General features: G+C 40.4%; 1 protein-coding gene across 2 annotated transcripts in view; it reads left to right on the plus strand.

Annotated features, from left to right (window-relative positions):
- Positions 1 to 23,248, plus strand: part of LOC120913775 (ubiquitin carboxyl-terminal hydrolase 12-like) — a 66,338-nt gene that overhangs the window by 34,586 nt on the left and 8,504 nt on the right. The window contains exons 2-6 of one of the 2 annotated variants that reach the window (XM_040323979.1): positions 824 to 904; positions 5,020 to 5,233; positions 13,138 to 13,182; positions 17,495 to 17,721; positions 21,784 to 21,860. In XM_040323979.1, the coding sequence (XP_040179913.1) occupies positions 824 to 904; positions 5,020 to 5,233; positions 13,138 to 13,182; positions 17,495 to 17,721; positions 21,784 to 21,860 (644 nt within the window). The remainder of the gene's footprint in view (positions 1 to 823; positions 905 to 5,019; positions 5,234 to 13,137; positions 13,183 to 17,494; positions 17,722 to 21,783; positions 21,861 to 23,248) is intronic. The other variant, XM_040323980.1, reaches the window with a different exon arrangement.

Consider the following 23,248-nt stretch of genomic DNA (forward strand, 5'->3'; position numbering starts at 1 on the left):
GACACATTACATGCTTTTCTGCAGCTTCTCCATTGAAGTATATTGAGAAAAAAAAAAAAAAATAGCACCGCTTTGCGTTAAAAACTCCTTGTCCTTTCCAAATACGCAGCAGCTGGTAAAAATCATGGATGTGAACGTGTCCCATAGGAAAACATGTAAATGAACTGTAGTGCGTTTCTGCAAAAAGCACCAAAAAACAGAGGTGTGACCCCGGCCTGAGATGTTTAGTAACATAATGGGGTTAAAAAAATAAAAATAACAAAAAGAGCAAATAATCGCTACTGTAAGGGGTTCATTTTTTTACTGTGGGACAGTGAAAGTAATATTTACAGTAGCGATTTGCTTTTTTATAAAGGGCTAATTTTAGTTTAACCCCATTATGTTACTGGCCGATTGATCGATTATGAAATTAATCGATTACAATTTTCATAATCGATTAGTTGTCGATTAATCGATTAGTTGTTTCGGGCCTAAATATTTTCAATATTAATGCCAAAATATCAAAAAATTTTACAAGGTATGCAAACTTTTGAGCACAGCTGTAATTGAGAGGTGACCCCTGCTTATAGATAAACACTTGTTCCTTTTTGCCCTGTGATGGAGGAAGAGACAAATCTTGAAAGCTTGCTGACTTTTATGATTTCTTTAAATTGCAAATAAAAATATATTTGTCACTACAAGTAAAAGTAAAACAAATAAATAAAGTCAAAGTTTAGACATGCTTTAACTTGGTAAAATCTATAGAACAAATGTACTGGTGTTATGCTTTATGCTGTATTTGTAAATGTCATATTTTACCTTTTACATTCTATTTCTTTCACAGGGCACTAATGCCTCAACATTGGAAAAAGAGATTGGCCCGGAGCAATTTCCTGTAAATGAACATTACTTTGGTTTGGTCAATGTAAGTGTTACTCCTATTGCTTTATTTGTGTGAATATCGTATTGCACATGTCAGATATTGGCCATTTCAGTGGCAGTCTTTCATATAGCCCGAGGATATATAATTGCACTTGCATATATACAGGTGTATCTCATAAAATTAGAACATCATCAAAAATTAATATTTTTTTTAGTAATGCAATTCAAAAAATGAAACTCATATATTGTATATTGATGCATTACACACAGTGATATATTTCAAGAATTTTATTTTAATTTTAATGATTATGGCTTACAGCTAGTAAAAACCCAAAATACCAATATAAAAGGTTTTTAATACAGAAGTTGGCTTACTGAAAAGTATGTCCAGTATTGTATGCACTCATTACTTGGTCAGGGTTCCTTTTGCATGAATTACTGCATCAATGTGGCGTGGCATGGAGGCGATCAACCTGTGGCACTGCTGATGTGCTTAGGAAGCCCAGGTTGCTATAGCAGCAGCCTTCAGCTCGTCTGCATTGTTGGGCCTGGTGTCTCATCTTCCTCATGATGACAATACCCAACAGATTCTCTATGGGGTTTAGGTCAGGCCAATTTGCTGGCCAATCAAGCACAGTATTACCATGATCATGTAACCAGGTATTGGTACTTTTGGCAGTGTGGGCAGGTGCCAAGTCCTGCTGGTAAATGAAATCGGCATCTCCATAAAGATGGTCAGCAGAGGGAAGCATGAAGTGCTCTAGAATTTCCTGGTAGAGGGCTACACTGGCTTTGGACTTGATAAAACATAGTGGACCAACACCAGCAGATGACATGGCTCCCCAAATCATCACTGCACACTGGGCCTCATGCAAGTTGGATTCTATGCCTCTCCCCTGTTCCTCCAGGCTCTGGGACCTTGATTTCCAAATGAAATGCTAAATTTTCCACAGTCGTGATGATTTGGGAAGCCATTTTGGCTGATTCAGAGGGGTTAGCCAAAATCCCCACAGTGGGTGGCCCTTCTGCCTCAACGAAAGTCGATCACTCAATCATTATTAAAGTAGCACAGCCAGTAATTTCTGGCTGCCCAGCATCTGCAGCCAGTTGGTGCTCATAGCTGTCAGAATATAATAGCCCAGCAGAAGGGATTCAGACATATTGGGCAGTTGTTATACAGCATGTGTTGGGTAAAGTAAGTTTACTCATATGACAACACCTCAAAATATGAAAAATATAGAAAAAAAAAGACCATTTATGATACAAAACAAACTGGTATACATATGCCCAATAAAAGCTGCCTACTTCATACCCCAAATTCCCCCAATATATACCAGACTTATATGGCATTGTTTGGCGTAGATGGTATTACTGTCTGTGTCCCCTCTCAGTGCCGCCTATACCTTCTGTTCAAAAGAGATTACAAATTTGGATGAATATATAAACATTAGAGCATTGGATAACCATCTCAGCTCTGCAAGGTTTTATCCCCTTCCTGATTAAGGCTATTTAGCACTGCGCTACTTTTAACTGGTAATTGCGCAGTCATGAAATGTTATACCCAAACTAAATTTATGTAATTTTTTCACACAAATAGAGCTTTCTTTTGGTGATATTTGATCACCACTGGGTTTGTTTCTGTTTATTTTTTATTATATAAATTAGGGTTGTCCCGATACCAGTATCGGTATCGGGACCGATACCGAGTATTTGCGGGAGTACTTGTACTCCCGCAAATACTCCCGATGCCTAAATGGAATACTTGCCCGCCGTCGCCGCCGTATATCGAAAATCCGCCGCTGCCGCGTTAATCACTGTGCGGCTAACATTACAGGCACCTTTAGTTTGAATAGCTGTTTTGCCCGCCGCACCGTGTATAGACACTCCCCCTTGGACGGATCTGTCCAATCCCGAGCAAGGGGGAGTGTCCTTTACACGGCGTGGCAGGGAAAACAGCTATTCAATCGAAAGCTGCCTGTAATGTTCGCAGCACGGTGATTAACGTGGCGGCGGCATCATCATTAGGTATGGGGGACATGGCTGCATATGTTTGGGGACATGGCTGGATATATGTGGGGGGACATGGCTGCATATATGTGGGGGGGACATGGCTGCATATATGTGGGGGGACATGGCTGCATATATGTGGGGGGGACATGGCTGCATATATGTGGGGGGGACATGGCTGCATATATGTGGGGGGGACATGGCTGCATATATGTGGGGGGGACATGGCTGCATATATGTGGGGGGGACATGGCTGCATATATGTGGGGGGGACATGGCTGCATTTGTGGGGGGACATGGCTGCATTTGGGGACACATTTAAAAAAAAGTATCGTATTCGGTATCGGCGAGTACATAAAAAAAAGTATTGGTACTTGTACTCGGTCCTAAAAAAGTGGTATCGGGACAACCCTAATATAAATGAAAAAAGACCGAATATTTTGATTAAACAAAAACGTGTTTTATTTTCTGCTATAAAACATATCCAATGAAAATGTTTTACAAAATCAAATTTATTAAAAGATGTTTACTTAAGATTTTGCATAAACATACAAAAAAAAAAGTATTATTACAAGATTATCAAAAGATTATATATAACATCCATATATACTCTACCCCAGGGGTCTCCAAACTGCGGCCCGAGGGCCGAATGTGGCCCTTTGCTTGCTTTTATACGGCCCTTGGGACACTTCTCCTCCCACTGATTCAAGACGCCATTCTGCCATCGTACACCAACAATAGAGCACTATTTCTCCCACTGACACTAATAATAGGACACTGTTCCTCCTTATGATACCAACGACGGGGCACTTTCCCTCTAACATAAAATACCAAAGTTGTGATGTTTACACCTACTGATGCCAGAAAAAAACTGGCCATGATCTGGCCCTCCTGAAGTCTGACAGTAAACCGGCCCTTTGTTTAGAAATTTTGGAGACCCCTGCTCTACCGAAAGGTAACACAAAAAGTACAGGTCCTAGAGACTAAACACGGCCCTATATGAGATTGTACAGGGTATCCATGGATGGTTACAATCAGAACACACTTGCACCCGTACACACTCGCATACCTAATTTCTTCTGCAAGTAGAATGCCTATAACGACACACGTGAACATCTAAAATGATGGTGAAAATGCACACCTAAAGTTTTAAAGGACACGTTCACCTTTTTTTTTTTTTTTTACTTTTTCTTTTACTTCTAAATTTCAGCCCCCCTATATACCAATCATGTACTTTTTTTTTTTTCCCCATAAAATCTACAGGCCCTTGCTGTACTGTCCTCCATCCAGGTTTCCAAACATATCTATTGCTTCTGTCTTGCTTCCTTACAGACTGTAGGTCATGACACATGAAGGAGTTGACCTCATTAGCAAACACCCTGCCTCATCTACCAACCCACATAGAAGGGAGTGGACAGAAACGCTCCCCATTCATATCTGTGCATTTCCTTGCATTTCAGAAATGCGCTGCACCAAAAATCACACTAGAAAAGTGAGTTTTTCTGTCCCCTCCCTTCTACGTACTTGTATAAAGATGGCCATACACTATGCAATCTGATTTCTAAATATGGACAACCTATTTAAACTTTTCAAATAAGCTATGAGTGTAGCATCAAATGAATACTGCAGGCCACTTTACTGTCACTTTAGGCTCAGTTATATTTTAACTCTCCATATGGTTCCACTTTCTATAGCTACACTTTTTTTTTTTTTTTATATTAAGTGGATTTTCTTTTATTACTGTGCTTGGCTGAAATCCTGGCATATTGAGCTAAAAATAGTGCTACTAATAACATAAATAGACATATTTCCGCTAAATGATGTCATTTCTGGGGCACTTGGAGGCAAGGCATACCTCCCTAATGATTTTTATCAGAATAGAGTATGGAATTTATTCCAATAAATTTCCATGTTTGCGCTTCTGTAAGGAGGGCAGGTGAGACATTGGTGGTCTCAAAGACCTCAATGACCTTAAATCTGCTGTGATGGAAGAAAACTGGGTAAAAAGTGATCCTGGATTTGTAGTTTGCATAGGGCAGTGCACGCGACTTTAGCTCATGTGGCATGCACAGAGCACATACGTGTGAACATTAGTGTCGCTTTAAATATAAAATGATTGTTACTGTTCCTTTTGTGTTTGTTTCTCCACAGTTTGGCAACACCTGCTACTGCAACTCTGTTCTACAAGCACTTTATTTTTGTCGCCCGTTTCGGGAGAAAGTTCTGGCATACAAGGTCCAGCCACGGAAGAAGGAAAGCTTGCTTACATGTTTGGCAGACCTTTTTAACAGCATTGCTACACAAAAGAAGAAAGTGGGGGTTATACCCCCAAAGAAATTCATCTCCAGGCTGAGGAAGGAAAATGGTATGCAGATAATGATACATGGGGGGCTGTCTCATGTTTTAACAAATACAAGCACTGGGCTGACCTTTCATTGGAGTTCAACCTTAATGGAATGGGTCTGCTGTACTAGGGGGGAGGCTTATGGGAAGTGTGGTGAAGTAGTAAACTCTGTACTACCACTTGTACCTATAATAAGGCTTACCTTGTAAGTACTGTAAATATCTCCTAATCTTGGAGTTTAAGATATTCAGAGTGCATGCAGCCGATGACATCATCGGCGATGCATACTACCACATTATGCCATTGCCTTGCAGTTTTTTTTTTTTTTTAACAACTGCTTTTAACCAGGGTTGCGGGGGGAGGTGAATGGGGCAGATAAGCCAGAGGGGTTCAGAAATAGTCAAGTTTGGAATGGAGGTGGGAGATAGAGATTTCACTTTACAAACAACCATTAGCAATCATGCTACTGTTTTTACTACTAACAAATGATACACAATCCATGTGAAAAATGCACCAATGGATTAAAGTATATGTTCACCAATGCCAGAAGTTTGCCAAGCAAAATAAGATTCGCAAGCTTTGGTGGATGCAGAGAACTATGATTTAATTTGGACTAATTAAAAAAAAACAGTAAACACAAAATCTCAAAACGAGGCTCTGTCCTTTTTTAAAGGGGTTGTAAAGGTTAATTTTTTATTTTCTAAATGGGTTCCTTTAAGCTTGTGCATTGTTGGTTCACTTACCTTTTCCTTTCGATTTCCCTTCTAAATGTTTTTTTTCTTTGTCTGAATTTCTCACTTCCTGTTTCTCCTCAGTAAGCTTGCTCCTATCATCTGAGCGGTGGAAAGTCATTTAGAACAGCTTACTGAACACCTTACTGAGGATGAACAGGAAGTGAGAAATTCAGACAAAGAAAACAAAGAAAAAAAAACATTTAGAGGGGAAATGGAAGGAAAAGGTAAGTGAACCAACAATGCACTAGCTTAAAGGAACCTATTTAGAAATGAAAAAAACAAACCTTTAACCTTTAAGTGGTTAAAGAACACGGAACAGAAATGGGAATGTCTCATATTAACTGTATGCAAACACACTACAAATTATATTGCTGTGGGGCTCACAATGTTAAACGCAATAAATAAGAGGGATTTTAAAAACCTATAAAAGAGAGGGATCACTAATAATTAAAAAGTTAAAAGCATATAACACAATATGTAATAAGGAAGTGAAGACCGCACATATGAAAAATGAACAAGTAGGAAGTAGAAAAAATGCCCAAAACTCTTCAAATATAATAATACTAATAAGATAATGCCTGAGCATGTAGGCCCTTTACAAAATAATTTAGAGATGGTGACTGGGGACAAAGAGAAGGCAAATTTATGAAATACCGTCTTCAGATCTGTGTTCATAAAAATTCAATGGGGGCACTCAAATCCTTAAAGGGTCACTAAAGGGAAAACATTTTTTTGCTGAAATGACTGTTTATTGGGTATAGAGACATAAAAGTTAACTGATTCCTTTTAAAAATGATTAAAAATTGAATATAATCTATTATATAATGTGCCTCTAGTTTCACTTTCAGTTTTAAAGGTACATACATGAAGTTCCAGGTGAGAGGTGAGTCGGGAAGACTCGCAGAACAAAAACAAACAAATCCAGGGCAGTGTTTTGTTTTTAAAATGAATCTGATTCTGGTTCTGAGGAGTTTTAGACACACAGTAATGACAGCTTAGACCACCGTGAGAAAGCTCTCAGTACGATGGTTATAAGGAAACAGGCAACCAGGAAGTGTGGAGATCACAGCAGAATTACAGCTACTTCAAAGCAAAAACAGACAATGAGGACATGAAACCAGTACTGCAGTAAGGTAAAGGAAGCTATTTAGCTAAAAAATGTTTTTCCTTTAGTGACCCTTTAATTGGGATAGTAATAATGTACAGTGGAACCTTGGTTTACGAATAACGCCGTTAACAAGCGTTTTGAAAGACGGGCAACTTTTCTTTTTTTTTTTAAATCCTGACTCTGTTTGCAAGTGTTGCCTCGCAAAACTAGCATAATTCAAGCTAATGGGGCAGTACCACATTTAGCCAGAGGTGCGGGGGCGCCAGTGACACTTGGAACGGTTCGGAGCCATTTGGAAATACTCGGAATGCAGATAAGTGAATTAAGCAGATAAGTGAATTCTGTTTGAATGGCATGAACACTAATCAAATTTTTAGCCCAGGTTCTTGCATTCCAGTATGAGTAGAAAAGTATTATTGTCAGTCAGGATAGAAGTAGTGATATTTCCTCTAGATGGAATGGATGTGTGTATGGAAAAATTACATCTTGGGTGACTATTTTAGATTGTGACTATTGATACATTTGTCGTCAGTTTGCCATGGTTTGTTTTTAGTTTTACATGAACATGGTTTCAGAGAACACTGGACAATAGTTTGCTTCCTGAACAGCTTGTGGTGTATCTTATAGATAATTTGCTGCTGATCACAAAAATAATTTGTAATATAAACATTCTGTACGATTTTATAGAAGTCTTCTGTTTATGCAATTTGCATAACCTGTTACCCATGCTACAGATATAAAAGGAATGTACAAAAATATGGAACTGTTGTTGAAGCACATCAAATACAACTGGAGTATCTGTGGAGATCTAAAAGTAGTGGTTCTGCTGCTTGGAATGCAGCTCACATATACTAAGTATTATTGTTACATATGCGAATGGAGCAGCCGCACAAGGGCTTGACAAACTTGCTTGGAGCCAGGAGAATCTAGGAGCTAAAAATGTTTGGAGCCAGGTTTTTTTGTTAACGACGCGCGGCTATACCGCCGACAAAGCGATGCTGCAGCAGCGCATTGCGGGCGGTTTTAACCATTTCTTGGCCACTAGCAGGGGTTAAAAGCGCCCCGCTAGCGGCCGAATTGTGCCACAAAAAATCCACCCATAGTGTCGGCGGTAAAAATAGCAGAGTTTTACTGCCGACGTTGTGGGCGGCTCAATGTGAAAGGGGTCTAAGGGTCCGACAGGTGAACCTGATCAGACAGCCAGTGTGAAAGGGGCAAAGCAGGAAGATGACTAATAATAAATTCATTTTAATTAAAAAAAAAATAAACCGTTTTTACTTAAAAATATAAAATAAAGGCTATTAAAAAAAAAAAAAAAAAGGCTATATGAAGCTCTTTAAACCAGCCACCCCACACTCACCATTAGGCAAAAGGCGCCAGATGACGGCTGAAAACATTTCCTTCTCTTCTCCACTTTGGGAAGGAGATTGGCGGGCAGTAAAAACAGGCAGGAAGCCCCATTAGCATTGCTGGCTTTCTTCTTGTCATACCAACGGCCACCACAAGATGGCGCCAGATCACAGAAGGAAGCATAGCCCTGCAAGCCGGGGGGGCGCACAAAGACACGGGTTACCCCAGCTGTGCCGTGCCAGGTCACTAATTCTAGTCGCAAATGCGACCTGGCGCCCGGGGTTTGTCGAACCCTGAATTAAATGCATTGTCTTTAAAAGGTCATTTCGGATTTTTTTAGGATTCCCTTTGTAATATAGTCATTCTGTGTATTCCGTTTGAAGGGGTCTATTACAATCACCAAAAGTTTTTCAGGAAGCCACCTTTTGAATAAGTTTGTTGTTCAGTGTAACCTGGGGAACTCAGATGTTTGCTGTAGGATTCTATATGTGTACCTGACTTTTACAAGTAGTTGGTGAACAAATGTATGACATCAAGCATCTATTGTAAGCAGCTTTTCATTACATAATGGAATCATTGAAGTTCTTTTGATGTCCTTATGCAGTAAAAGATGGCTGCTGAACGTGTGGCCTTTCTGCTGTTGTGGAACTACAAGTCCCATTGTGCCTTTTCCTTTGGGAGTCATGCTGACATTAGCACAAGTTTATTCATTAGTTTCCGTAATGCAATTTATTTGCTTGTTTGGGGCTTAATTGGACTTGAAGACAGATGCTTACATTTAATCTGATGTGCCCTTTGTGGTGGTGGCAGCTGTAAGGCTCCATGCACGCTAGCATTTTTTATGCTCCTAGAAGCTAAATACTATCATCCTATGTGTCCATGCACACATTAGGCCATTAATGTTTTTTTTGAGCTTCAACATCTAGGAGATGTGTTTTGTAGCGGTTTTTCTAGCAGAAAAAAAACTCTGAACGCTCCTAACAGCTTTTGTTTTTTCCCCCCTTCATATCCTGTAACAACGCTAATTAAATGCTAATGTTACTAAAACGTAACTGTAAGCCAGCACAAAAATGGTATTATCGGCATTTTTCATCCAGCAATTTTTTTTAGCTTATAACAAATGCTAGTGTGCATGGAGCCTAATAGTGGAAATCTGATGTTCTCTGCCCCCCCCCCCCCTCCCATACCCTGCGGCCATATTCTTTCAGGGCTGTGGAGGTTACTGTGTGACAGGCCCTCATCGAGAGTGATGCCTATGCCTGTTCCACCCACCTTCTCTGTTCATAGAAACTGCTCTTTATCTTCCATAAATGAAAAGTGCTTTATCAATAGAGGATGGGCAGATGAAAAAAGGTTCACCTCCTCCATTCATAGATCCCTTTTTGTACGTAGAAGCTATAGTACTGCTTCTATGAATGGAGATTGTGGACATAGTTGGCACTCTTGATGAATGCCTATCACAGGTCCAGCACTGGTATTAAAGTAAGAGATCGGCCCTAAACTAAAATCTCGCAATCTACTTGCAACCACAATCTAAGACTAACCTATCTAGCCCTGTAAAGCAAAAATTGCTATACATACCTTTTCAGAAGCAGCTCTGGTCTGGCCTCTGGCGGCAGAAGCTCTGTGCAGGAGACCACCGACAACGGCTGGGAAGTGACGTCACCCATAGAGTTACTATGGGGCTTCCATTTTCACGAGGCAGGAAAAGCAGGGGGAAAAGCAGTGACCCTTGAAGTTGGTTCATTAAATCTATTACAATTATAGCCTGGAGCACTCCACAGGGGGGCTGGAAACAACATGCAGGCAGTTGTACTAGCCGTACCATCTATTTTAAGGTAAGTACCGCTTGAACATGCTTCCCCCACAGATTCACTTTAAGTTGATTCTTCTTCTTTTTTTTCTTTTAACAAGCTGAAGTTTCTGCACTCTTTATCCACTTCAGCGCCTCTTTTCTTGACCCATTTCTTACATGACTCATTTCCCCTCCCCGTGACTTTAGTTCCAAATATCTGTTTATGCGGTAATCACTGACATTTTATGGAAATGTTTTCCACTTCCAACTGATTACCTCTAAGCACTCTAAATATCTTTTACATGTGTCCTGGGTACGCTGTTGTCGTATGGAATTTTACTTTAATGTATAAAACACGATCGGTGGTAAGCTATGTTAAAGCATTCATTTGCTGCAACAAAGAATACCTACTGTAATGGAGTACATTGTTCTATGCTGGTCATTTTATAGATCTGACCACTGGAGATCAAAAAAAAAAAAAAAAATTATATATAATTTTTTTTTTTTTTTTTTACTAATTTAGCACCATATAGGTATTTATGAACAGCAGTTATTGTGTGAAGGCAGTAGGGCTTTGCATATTTCTTCATTAGGTCTTTTGAATGTCTATGTAGTGAGTCTCTGTGGGTCTCTTTTACATCAAGCAAAGTATGTCACATTTTAAAGCCAACACCACCTTTCTGACCATGTTTCATGATGCACCTATATTTAGGGTGTAAGATTGAAACCTGGTCAACATGCACATCCCCTCACCCCCAAAACGCTTCCCCACCTTGCTTGTAGAATCACAGGGTTCTTCTACCGCCAACTCCTGTGAAATTTGAATTCAGCATGGCTGTGTGTGGCTCCTTCATTCACAGAGCAAATTTGTATACCCCAAAATTGGGGTGTATTTCCTCGGTGGGACTTTTAGATTGGGAGACTGGTTGTAAATAACGTAAAAAATGTAATTGATAAACAATTATATTGTCAAAAAATATAAAATTTTATTCAGTGTTATTGATGAACAACACATCAAGGCCAAAGTTATAAAATGTAGTAAAAGCATCCAATATGACCAAAAGAGAGGGCAAGCAAATCCGGGCATACAGGAGTCAAAAAACGTTAAACATCAAGGTAACAATAATAATAACAAAACATAACAAACAATGTATAATAGCGTCAAAAAATTGCGTGCAGAAAAAAACCCCTAAGAGAGCTGTCCTATTGCTGTAAAGACAGATATGCCAATGTTTCGAGGCTTATATAGGGTAGAGCCTCTTCATCAGGGTGAGGGTCAAGCAAGGTTGTCGCTGTATAATCTAAAATGAAGAAAAAAATATGAGTAGTAATGCAAAAGTAAAATACCAGAAAGCCAATCACAGAAGATATCAACGTTCCCTCATCATGGCCGTTCCCCGTGTGTAAGGCGCGATGCACAAATGGACATGCAGGAAAAGAAGCCACAAAACGTCCCTCTCTGTCAGTGATTATCTACCAGGCTGAGCGGTTTATGCACACAGCTGTGCGCTAAAAAAACTTTTAGATTAATTAATTAAATAATTAAATATTGGAGTGGTTAGGGAGTACTGACAGCTGAAGGCGGCTGGGAGAAGGGCATATAAAACGCGAGAAAAATAGGTCATCTGCTGAAAAATATTAGAATGGACTTTTCCCATGCATTTCCCATAGTGACACATGTCAACCGGATACTGTGGATGGGAAAGAGCAAGCATGTATATAGAGAGCCCCAAACAATATAAAAATATAAATTCATTTTTGAAGATAGTATGTCTCTAATGATTAAAAGATAGGTAATTAATATATACCTCTAATATATATTGGGGTACCAAGATAGTGAGACAGTTGGAATCAAGATGCGTAGTATGAAAAGAAGAGGGCTCTCAATGATTGCCAATTCTGTGGACTAAGTTCAATCCCTAACAATAAAGGAGAGCACAAACGTTAAAATAAATAGAAAACAGTCCAAACAGATTGAAAAGTAAAGCCTGTTATTCTAAGTACATTGGCATTATAAAAATGCAGTCCTTGTACTTGCTTACCAATATAAATGCAGAGACCTATTGAATAGGAGACTCCCCTGTCGATACAAGGATATCAGCTGGCTGGTTGCCCTATTGTAAAAAGGCTGGGTATTGAGAGGAGGAGATGGTAACAGGAAGTCTGTAGCTGGAAACAAAATAGCCCAGGACGTCACACATGAGAGAGAGAGAGGGACCGTTCGGAGAAGGCGCCGCGCGTCAGAGTCCCGCGACGCAGGAAAAGAGGAGGAGGACAGACCCAGCCCGTAAACAACGGAGGGAACGCCTCCTCCATGAAAGGGAACAAAAAGTCCCGATCTTACCTGCGCCGAGTGTCAGATAAAGACAACCAAACAATGGAAAACTCCAGAAAGTCCAACAAGTATGTACATAAAAGAGTTGCACTTTAAATATCTTACTGGGTAGAACGTGCACAGTTTAAGTGCATGTATATAGTGGGCCGATGGAGCAATTAGTCCCTGTAGGAAGGTCCAGAAATGCATTGCACATACACATAGAGACGGCCAGACCTCTCCCGTAGGGAAACAATCACCATGCATTTTACCGATGATATAAGGTACCATAGATGGTGTTAGGTCAGAACCAGAAAAAGCAGAAAAGAAAAAGGAAGAAGAGAAAAGCAGTAACACAGTGTACCCTAAGCTAGCGTTGGCTAGCGTAAGAATCAAAAATCAGCGTTGGACATCTTAAATAGTTAGCCTAACATTCTATCTGAGGGCATGAAATGCAGAGTGGAAATTACAGGTCAAGCCAAAAGATTCAATATAGAAAACTAGTATTTCAATATGGGACATAGCATACCAACAGGAAGAAACCGTAAAATAAAAGCTTTCAAAAATGAGAATTCCAATATGGAACATAAAAAATCAGATATTAATTTTGATTTTAATTTCAAGGGGGATCCCACTCTGAGCCTCCAGATGAGAATCCCTCCAAGAAAGGTCTGTATGAAATGCAGCCATTTAAACCTGGGGGGGAGGTGGCATTTAAAGTAAATATCCGTTTATTTTCAATTTGTAAAAGCAGTTTGTTCGTATCTCCACCTCGGGCTAGTATGTACTCGATCTAAAATAATAAATGATATCTTAGGAGACAGACGCCCATGGAGATTGGTTACATGTCTTCCGAGAGGAAGATCCGGGTTGCAAGCTTTCATAGAAAGAATGTGTCTGTATGCCAGTTTCCAAAAAACCTGGATTGTTTTCCCTACGTAATAGCAGGAACATTCACATAGAAGGAGATACACAACTCCAGTGGTCTTACAATTAGCATAGTGTTTAGGGCAGTATTTGTCGCCATTTGGTAAATTATGATTTTTAGATGTGTTCATGAATTGGCAATATTTGCAATCCCCACAAGTGAAAGTGCCCGGTTGTTTGCAGGAGCAACTTTTTTTAGAGGTCTTAAGTTCACTAGAGGTAAGGTGGTCTCGGAGAGAGCATGCCCTTCTAAAGGTGAAGGACGGATCTTTCGTCACATAGGGTCCAATAGTTGGATCCATTGTCAAAAGATGCCAGTATCTTTTAGTGATCTGCCTAATTGCAGCATGCTGGTTCGAGAACCTGGTAATAATGGATATTTGACTCTTTTTGTTATTTTTAGACCCAGGATTGAATAAAAGATCTCTTCGTGTTTTATTGGTGGCTCTATTGTAGGCCCTTTTTAAAACACGATGAGAATAGCCATGACTCAACAATCTATCCACCAGGAGGTCTGCCTCTTGCTTAAATTTGATATTGTCAGTACAATTTCTCTTTATTCTAAGGTATTGACTGTATGGAATAGATGAAATTAAGTTTGTTGGATGAAAGCTGCTGGCATGCAGTATCGTATTGCCTGCAGTGCGTTTACGGTACAGACTACTACTTAGAATACCTGAATGGTCTTTGTGAATGGTGATGTCAAGAAATTTGATAGAACTGTCGTTCAATGACATCGTAAATCTGAGATTAAATTAATTTTGGTTTAACTGTTCCAGAAAAAGAGCAAGGTCTTCTTTGGGTCCCTCCCATATCAAAAATATGTCATCTATATATCGATGCCATATCGATGCCATATCGAGTGCTGGGGACTGCCTGATCATGGACTCCCACTCCCCCAGGTACAGGTTTGCGTACGATGGGGCACACAAGGTCCCCATCGCAACGCCCTGTACCTGGAGGTAGTGGGAGCCGTTGAACAGGAAATGGTTATGTTGCAAAATAAATTCCAGGGCACTCAGAAGGAATTGGTTGGTATTATGTTCGAAAAGGCTGCCTTGAAATAAGATACGTCTCATACAAGCCAGACCCCTATCATGTGGAATTGAACTGTACAACGCCTCGACATCAATGGCTACCAAAGTTGATAGGGGTGAGATGCAGAGACCATCCACAATTTGTAACAGATGTAAGGTATCCCGGATATAGCTCGGTATCTGTATTACAAATTGTCATAGATGGGCATCAATGAATGTACTGAGATTCTTAGTGAGACAGCCATTCCCTGAAACTATGGGTCTCCCGCTCGGATTGTCCATACTTTTATGCAGTTTGGGTAAAGAGTAGAAAGTTGGAATCTTAGGGAATTTGGTCCTGATAAAATCCCAATCGGGTTTTTCAAGGGTATTCTGGGTATATGCCTGGTCAATCATCTGATAGAATTGTTGATTGAAATTGCTATTTTGGACATGTTGATCTTTTGGTACCAGTCTTTATTGGGCAGGATCTTTTCACACATGTCAATATAGAATGTATTGTCCATGACCACAACGTTGCCCCCTTTATCAGATGATTTTATTGTGATATTGGAGTTTTGTTTCAAGATTTTTAGGGCTTGCTTTTCTTTTTGTGACATATTGTCATATGTATGACTATTGCCTCTAAGTTTGCATATGTCTCCCGCTACTAGTTTAACAAAGGCTAAAACGTTTGAATTAGTGGCTAAAGTTGGAAATTTATCTGATTTCTTCTTAAATGTGGGAATGGGAGGAGGTTCCAGTTGATCAAACCTACCCAATAGTTTGTTTAGGTCTATTTGGTCAATGAGATCTGGTGTCTCATTTTCTTCCAATAATCCCACTAGGGCATCGAGAGCTTGTAGTTCTAAAGATTCAAACGTGGGTAATAAAGGGGGGGCCTTAGAGTAAATTTGTTTTAATATTAGTTTACGGGCAAAGAGTTGCACATCTTTGATAACATCAAACTTATTTAAATTTTGACTAGGGCAAAAACTGACAATACAGAATATTGAATATCAGATAGTTGGTAAGAAGATAGATTTACAACATTCAGATCATCATTGATAGGTGGATCATCAGACATATACCCAGAAATATTTCTTACCCCATCCTGGTTGGGATTTCACGAGGCAGCAACCTTGGAGGTTCCCTGGCCTGGGCCCATTTAATTTTTCGCATTGCTTTGACCCTCAGTGGGCAATTGTCTAGGAAAAAGGAGGAGTTTATATCCTGGTTAAGGGGAGTTCCTAGTTGATTTTTCACTGAAGTGGGAATTCCCCGTTTATTTCCACTTGTGGGATTAACACTTGGAGGCTCAACAATATGTTTTTTGTTAAGATTTTCTTGAAGCCCCTCACTTGTTCTTCTTTTAGACTTTCCAAACTTCCTCTGCCTGGTCCGTCCTGTCGAGGCGACGGAGGACCATTCACAGAGGGTTGGGCATGAAAAAATAAGTTCCATCTGCCACCACGGCAGGACTATAGTTCTTGGTGGAGCATGAGTGCAATTGCCACACTAGAAGTTCTTTGGTACTTCCTGCAGTACCATAGCTAAAGATCTGTACCTTGGTATGGACTGGAGGGGGAGACATAGCCGGCGGGAGCCAGAGCATTGCACCCCGTGATCCACTAATCATAGCTGCAATGCTTCACAGGCTCAAATGCAAAAAAAAAAAAAAAAAGTAATAAGTGAACTTTTTTTTTCAAAATGTCATTGTTTTGAAATGTTTCAGTAATTTGTGACTACTGCATTGATGCAAAATAGAAAACCACTTTTTCAATTAAAGCAGTTGTATAGCCCTTTTAGCACATTTTTACCTACAGGTAAGCCTATAATAAGGCTTGCCTGTAGGTAAAATGAATATCTCCTAAACCTGTATGGTTTAGGAGATATTCACCTTGCATGTAGCCGCTGACCTTAGCGTTGCATGCACAGTCAAGGTCCAGCATATCGCGCCGGAATGCAGGGCTCCCACACGCATGCTTGGGAGTGACATTATTGTGGCTCCGGCCGCTCACAGCGCCGGAGCCGCGAACCTGGAAGAATCATAAGGCAATATGTCAGCTACCTCGGCAGTGACCGGGAGACTGTGCAGGGGCTTCGTTCTAAGGTAAGTATTTTATAATGATCTAGTGCATACTAGCTCATTATGCCTTTGCCTTTTTATAGTTGTTTTTTTTTTTTTTTTTTTTTCTGGGTATACAACCGCTTTAAGAGAAAAATGTCACATTAGTATCATTATTATTACTATTCATTTTATTTTATTTTTTCTATCACTAATCGAGAGGTCCTTTGAAGGTCTTGGGAGGAGGGGAATTGGTTCATCAAGTAATTTGAAAGCTTTTTAAATACATTTTATACAATCATCTAAAATCTAAAAAATGTATCTTCTTCCCTAGAGGGCTAAACTTGTTATTACAAGTAAATGACATAATGTTGGCTGTTGGTTCATCTATTCAGTATAATTCATGTACAGCGCTGCACTCTAGTGGTGAAATGTGTTTTGTACAAATTGTAACACTGGTGATGGCTGACTATAAAACTCTGGATAGGTCGCCTTTATTAAACTGTAAAACATCCATTAAGGCAGACAAAATCTAGAGCGGGTTTGTACTGTGCTAAAAAAAATTGTTTATGAATGGAACATTCAGTAACCCAGAGTACTGGATAGGAAAGGATTGCAAATGGAAAATAGTCTGTCTTTATTGTTAGCATTACTTGGCAAGTTAAAGGTTTTATTTAGGCAATACAACCTCCATATATCTGAGGCATGGAACAGGTTTACTAAACAGATTATTTGCTTTGCTAATTAATATTAGTTATTGTAGAGGATTTCAAAGGGGTGATCAGTTTATGATTCACATGAGATGGCAAGCTTAGATCCTGACATGGTTGAATTATTTACATTTGTAATAAAGTTCTAAAGCTGTGATATTGTTGTGGCAATCCTGCTGATAACTCTAATTAATAAAAGAATGTAACCTGGTGTAAACAATCACTTGTTTTTTTTGTTTTTTTATTATTTGTTTGTACAGAACTGTTTGACAACTACATGCAACAGGATGCTCATGAATTTCTAAACTACCTTCTTAACACTATTGCTGACCTGCTGCAAGAGGAGAAGAAACAGGAGACCCAGAATGGCAAGCTGCAGAATGGGAGCCTGGAGCTCCAGGAACCTGATAAGCCTGACCTCACCTGGGTTCACGAGATCTTCCAGGGAACTCTAACCAATGAAACCAGATGTCTTAACTGTGAAACTGTAAGTTACTGACAGAACGGCCCATGCAGTGGGCTTTAGTTAAAATTACCCTTTAAAAATGGAACGCTAAAAATTTCAAGATACAGTGACATTTTTTACTGACTCCTTTACTGTAAATGTGTGAAAAGCATTATTTTTTCCATACAGGTTTGGGAAGCAGAATAAAAAAATTATATTTAGCCATATTTGTAATAATGAAGTAAAATATTTTCAATAGGTAGTTTGATTATACTGTCTGCACCATTTAAAGTGGTTCTAAAGGCATACGTTGTTTTTTTTATGGTCTGCAAGCTGCTCCCAGCCCCCTTATACTTGCCTAAACCCGATCCAGTGATGTGTATGAGACTGAGAACAGCGGCTCTCTCAGGTCTCTCCCTCCTCATTGGCTCAGACACAGAAGCGGGAGCCATTGTCAATCTCAGCCAGTGAGGAGGGGGCAGAACTGAGTCATGCTCTGTGCATCTTATGGGTACACACGGCCGGCTTAGGAGTGAGCAATTGGCTTGCTATGGGGGTACTCAACAAGGGGGATGGGGGCGGGGGGGCCCAAGAAGATGAGCATTGGGGCTGCTCTGTGCAAAACCATTGCACAAATCAGGTAAATATATAACATGTTTGTTATTTTTTATTTATTTTTTAACTAAAAACTGAACCTTTACACTCTTTCTCCCGCAGTTGATCTAGAGCGAACATGGTCAACAATGTGTCATGGTTATGCAGTAATTTTTGTCTGTCAGCTTACCTTCTCCATATGTCCTGCTTTAGAGGCCAGCCACTCTCGCCTGACCCTATCAGGCAACACTATATTAACCTGTGCACTGCAAGCCAGCCAGGCTGATCAACATTGTTTGTTTTAGCTATTGTGTGTTTGGGTTCCTGCTTGCCGTGTGCTACGTCTGTCGCTGGTTTACCGATCTTGGCTTGTTCTTTACTATCCTTGTCTGCTTGTGGCCCCAACCTTTGGCTTATCCCCTCACTATCTCTTGTATCCTGAGCTTCTGCTCCCCCCCCCTATCTCTATAGCCTACTGTGAGCACGAGCTGGGGGACTCTGGGGGGGCTGCGACCTGGATCCAGTTGCAGCCCAGTCCATCCTCACCACTAGAGGCTCTGGTGAACACCTGCTGGATCTTAGACTCCGCGCCCTGGGGAATTTTAGGCTCTAGCTCCCTGTTAGTGCTCCAGTGGACCTGCTTTCTTTAACCACCCCGAGTTCCATCCACAGCAGTCAGCCATAGGGTTCACTACCATAGCGGTGCACTCCTGACCCCAACAGTGTGCATCTGTCACCTGGCCTCAGGTGACCTGACAGTGTTCTTCCTCTCCACCACCTCTGTCCAACTGTATTTCTCTGTAGAGGACAAATAGCTAATTTGATGTGATTGACCGCATTATTCTGCAGCAGCAGTTGTTTTCCTGATACCTGCACCATCCATACTCATGCAGGGGGAGGGTATCAAATACAATGACGCTGCCTAAGGCAACTAAACGGCAGAAGGCTGCAGGTGCTCTACCTTCTGGGACCCTGTTTCCTTCCTGTCAAAAATGTGAAAACTTCAATGCCCCGACAGCCAGTTTCTCGATCTGCGGTCACTTTAAATACAGAAGACTTTTAGTAACAGACTTTTAGTGAGGAAACCCACAAATCTGACTTTATACAGGGGAGAAGCTGACAGGCAGTAATTGTAACCAGATAGATGTGAATTACTGGTGAATTGTTCAGCATTTATTTTTACAAACAAAGATCATAAGCCTGCTGTGTGTTTTTATTGCTAGTCAATAGTTAACCACTTGACATCCCGGCAATTGCCAAAAGATGGCCACAAGGTGGCTCTCAATTGCCGGGAGGACGTCTATAGATGTCCTCTGCTCCTCCGGCCACTGGGGGGCGCACGCTTGCCTCATCACTGAAGTGCCGATGCGCGTGCCTGGCGGCCGCTATGTCCCCCAGGTACCCGTGATCAGCGGATACAGAGACAAGGACATGGATCTGTGTGTGTAAACACACAGATCCACGTCCTGTCAGGTAGAGGAGACCGATGCTGTGTCCCTTGTACATGGGGACACAGATCGGTCACCTCCCCCAGTCAGTCCCCTTCCCCCACAGTAAGAAACACTATGCAGGGCACACATTTAACCCCTTCCTCGCCCCCTAGTGTTAACCCCTTTCCCTGCCAGTCACATTTATACAGTAACCAGTGCATATTTATAGCACTGATCGCTGTGTAAATGTGAATGGTCCCAAAAATGTGTCAAAAGTGTCCGATGTGTCCGCCATAATGTCGCAGTCCCAATAAAAATCGCAGATCGCCGCCATTACTAGTAAAAAAAAAAAAATAATAAACAAAAAATCCTAATTTTGTCCCCTATTTTGTAGGCGCTATAACTTTTGCACAAACCAGTTGCTTATTGCGATAATTATTTTTTTTTACAAAAATACGTAGAAGAATACGTATCGGCCTAAACTGAGAAAAAAAATAGTTTTTTTTAAAAAAAAATGGGATATTTATTATAGCAAAAAGTAAAAAATATTGTGTTTTTTTTTTTTTTTTTTCAAAATTGTTCTTTTTTTTGTTTATAGCGCAAAAAATAAAAACCGCAGAGGTGATCAAATACCACTAAAAGAAAGCTCTATTTGTGGGGGAAAAAGACGTCAATTTTGTTTGGGAGCCACGTCGCACGACCGTGCAAATGTCAGTTTTAAAGCGAAGCAGTGCCGGAAGCTGAAATTTCGCCTGGGCAGGAAGGGGGTATATGTGCCCAGTAAGCAAGTGGTTAATAGTCAAAAAATGTAAACGCCTGTAAACAGGCGTGGCTAAACATGAGTTAATGCGTTTACATGCATTTACAAGCTGTTACAGGCGTTTGGCGTTTCAAATGACACTTTTTTTTTTTTGCTTTCCAAAAATGCTTCTAAACTCAACCCTGTGTACATGTACTGATAATATAACCTAGACCAGCAGTGTACATGAAGCCCACGTTTTGATATCTGCAGCTTAGTGATACCAAAGTCTATTTTATTAATTTTTTACATTTAAAAATAACGAACATGTTCTACTTGCCTGCTCTGTGCAGTGGTTTTGCACAGAGCAGCCCAGATCTTCCATTTTCGGTCCCTCCCGGGCACTCCTGGCTCCTCCCTCCTGCCCTCGCTGCAATAGGCTTGCTATGGGGGCAACTGAGCCGCTGCTTTGTGTGTCCATTCGGACACAGAGCCGTGGTTCGGCCCTGCCCCCTCACTCTCCTTATTACCTCACTAACTTTGACAGCAGCGGGAGCCCATGGGGCCGCTGTGTCAGCCAATGAGAACTCTCGTGCAACATTGCTGGATCAAGATGGGCTCAGGTAAGTATGAGGGGGGGGGGGGTGGCTGCAAGTGACTTACTATGGAAGGGGGAGGGGGGACAGCCAAGAAGAGGAGGATTGGGCTTGCTCTGTGCAGCATAGAGAAAGGTGTTGGCAGCATGATAAGCATAGTGGACCTCTGCCTCATTGCACAGTGTGGTCAGTATAACTTCGGAAGTTTGTTAGAAGTATGAGATGACCTTTATCTGGGTGGTGCTGCACTTTCATTGTCCAGTCAGGAAACTGCTTGCAGACCTTCAGATTAAATCCATCCAATGTGATGAGCCTAATTTTAAGTGTTCAGCGATGAGAGATCTTAATTCTGTCTGAGCAGTCTGATTTTATCAGCCTGCTGTATAGTACTGAGCAATCTGTCCAGTTCACAAATTAATTTAAGTATCATTGGATTGTTTGGTCAGGGCAATGGGCAGGTTTCTCCTTGACAGTTAAGAAATGTGTCCTAATGTATAGAGTCCTATGACTCATGTACTATGCAAGCCTTTGGTTTTAAAATAAAATAAAATGTTGTACATACTATATGCGTACAATATAGGCTACAAAAGCCCTTCATATATAGCAATATCCTTAGGCCATTGTTGAAGCAATAAGAGGAAAGCAATCCAGTTCTGAAGGACGTATTTTCCTGTCCTTGCTATGTAAATACTGTGATTTGTGTGTAACCCTGTTATTTTTATTTTATTTTTATGTCCTTCTCAAGGTTAGTAGCAAAGATGAAGATTTCTTAGATCTCTCTGTGGATGTGGAACAAAATACTTCCATTACACATTGCTTAAGGTGAGTCACAAGTCACAAGCCGTGATGCATGTGAACTTTACATTGTCGGCTCTCTGTGGGATGAGAATCCCTGTCTCCTGAAGTAGTACACCTTCCTGGGCAGAATGGTATGGGGGGATTTGACTTTCTTTACATTGTACAAAGACATCAATAAATGACTGGTCTGACACGGCAGGGATTTTGTAAAAGAATGCTTAACCAAAACTGTAACTATAAAGTAAAAATCTCCATACCTGTAACAGTTTTTTCAGATCAATAAAAAATATATTTTTTGAAGAAGAATGTTAATCCTTTCGCTGCCAGGCCCTGTGCTCAATTTTGTACACTCGTGTAGCCAGCCCATTTTTGCAATTTTTCCTTTTGCTTTTTTATTTTTCACTTATAGCTTTAATGCCGCGTACACACGACCATTTTTCGGGTTCTAAAAAATTACGTTTTTAAGGGTCTAGAAAAAACGTTTTTTTTTTAACCCGATCATTAAAACGGCCTTGCCTACACACAATCGTGAAAAAAAAAAATGCTCTAGCAAAGCGCTGTGACGTACAACACGTACGACGGCACTATAAAGGGGAAGTTCCATTCAGATGGCGCCTCCCTTTTTCGCGGATTTTTTGTTACTAAAAGACGATTCGCGCTTTTCAGTCTGTTACTGCGTGATGAATGTTACTCCATTACGAACGCTAGTTTTACCAGAACGAGTGCTCCCGTCTCATAACTTGCTTCGGAGCATGAGCGTATTTTTCACGTCGTTAAAGCACACACACGACCATTTTTTACAACCTTAAAAACGACAACGTTAAAAACGTTGTAAAAAAATAGAGCACGTTCGAAATTTTTTATGCCCATTTTTTAGATCGTGAAAAATGCTCTGGAGCCCACACACGATCGTTTTTAATGACATAAAAAAAAACGTCATTTTTTAGAACCTGAAAAACGATCGTGTGTACATCAGAGTTTGTAAAAGACCCCCCAAACCATATATTTTCTGAAAGCACATGATCAGTAGAATAAAAAGAAGGTGCTTCTGACCCTGTGGTATTTGCGCAAATGTTTTATCAAGCTAATATATTTGCAAAAAATACACTAAAACTATTATTGGCAGATAAAAACAACAGTTTGTTTTACAAAATTCCCACTAAATATAACATTTTAAATTGCATCTTTTTTACAAAATGGTGAAAATTGAACAGACGCAAAAGTGTAAATATCCAAATTTCTGGTTCTGGAATTATTGCTCACCGTTCTTGTGATCATTTTGACCCCACGGGGTGAGATCTTGCGTTGAGCCCCAGATTGAGGGAGATTATCAGTGGTCTTGTATGTCTTCCATTTTCTAATTATTGCTCCCACAGTTGATTTCTTCACACCAAGCTGCTTGCCTATTGCAG

Source organism: Rana temporaria, chromosome 9 (genome assembly GCF_905171775.1).
Source record: "Rana temporaria chromosome 9, aRanTem1.1, whole genome shotgun sequence".
NCBI lineage: Eukaryota > Metazoa > Chordata > Amphibia > Anura > Ranidae > Rana > Rana temporaria.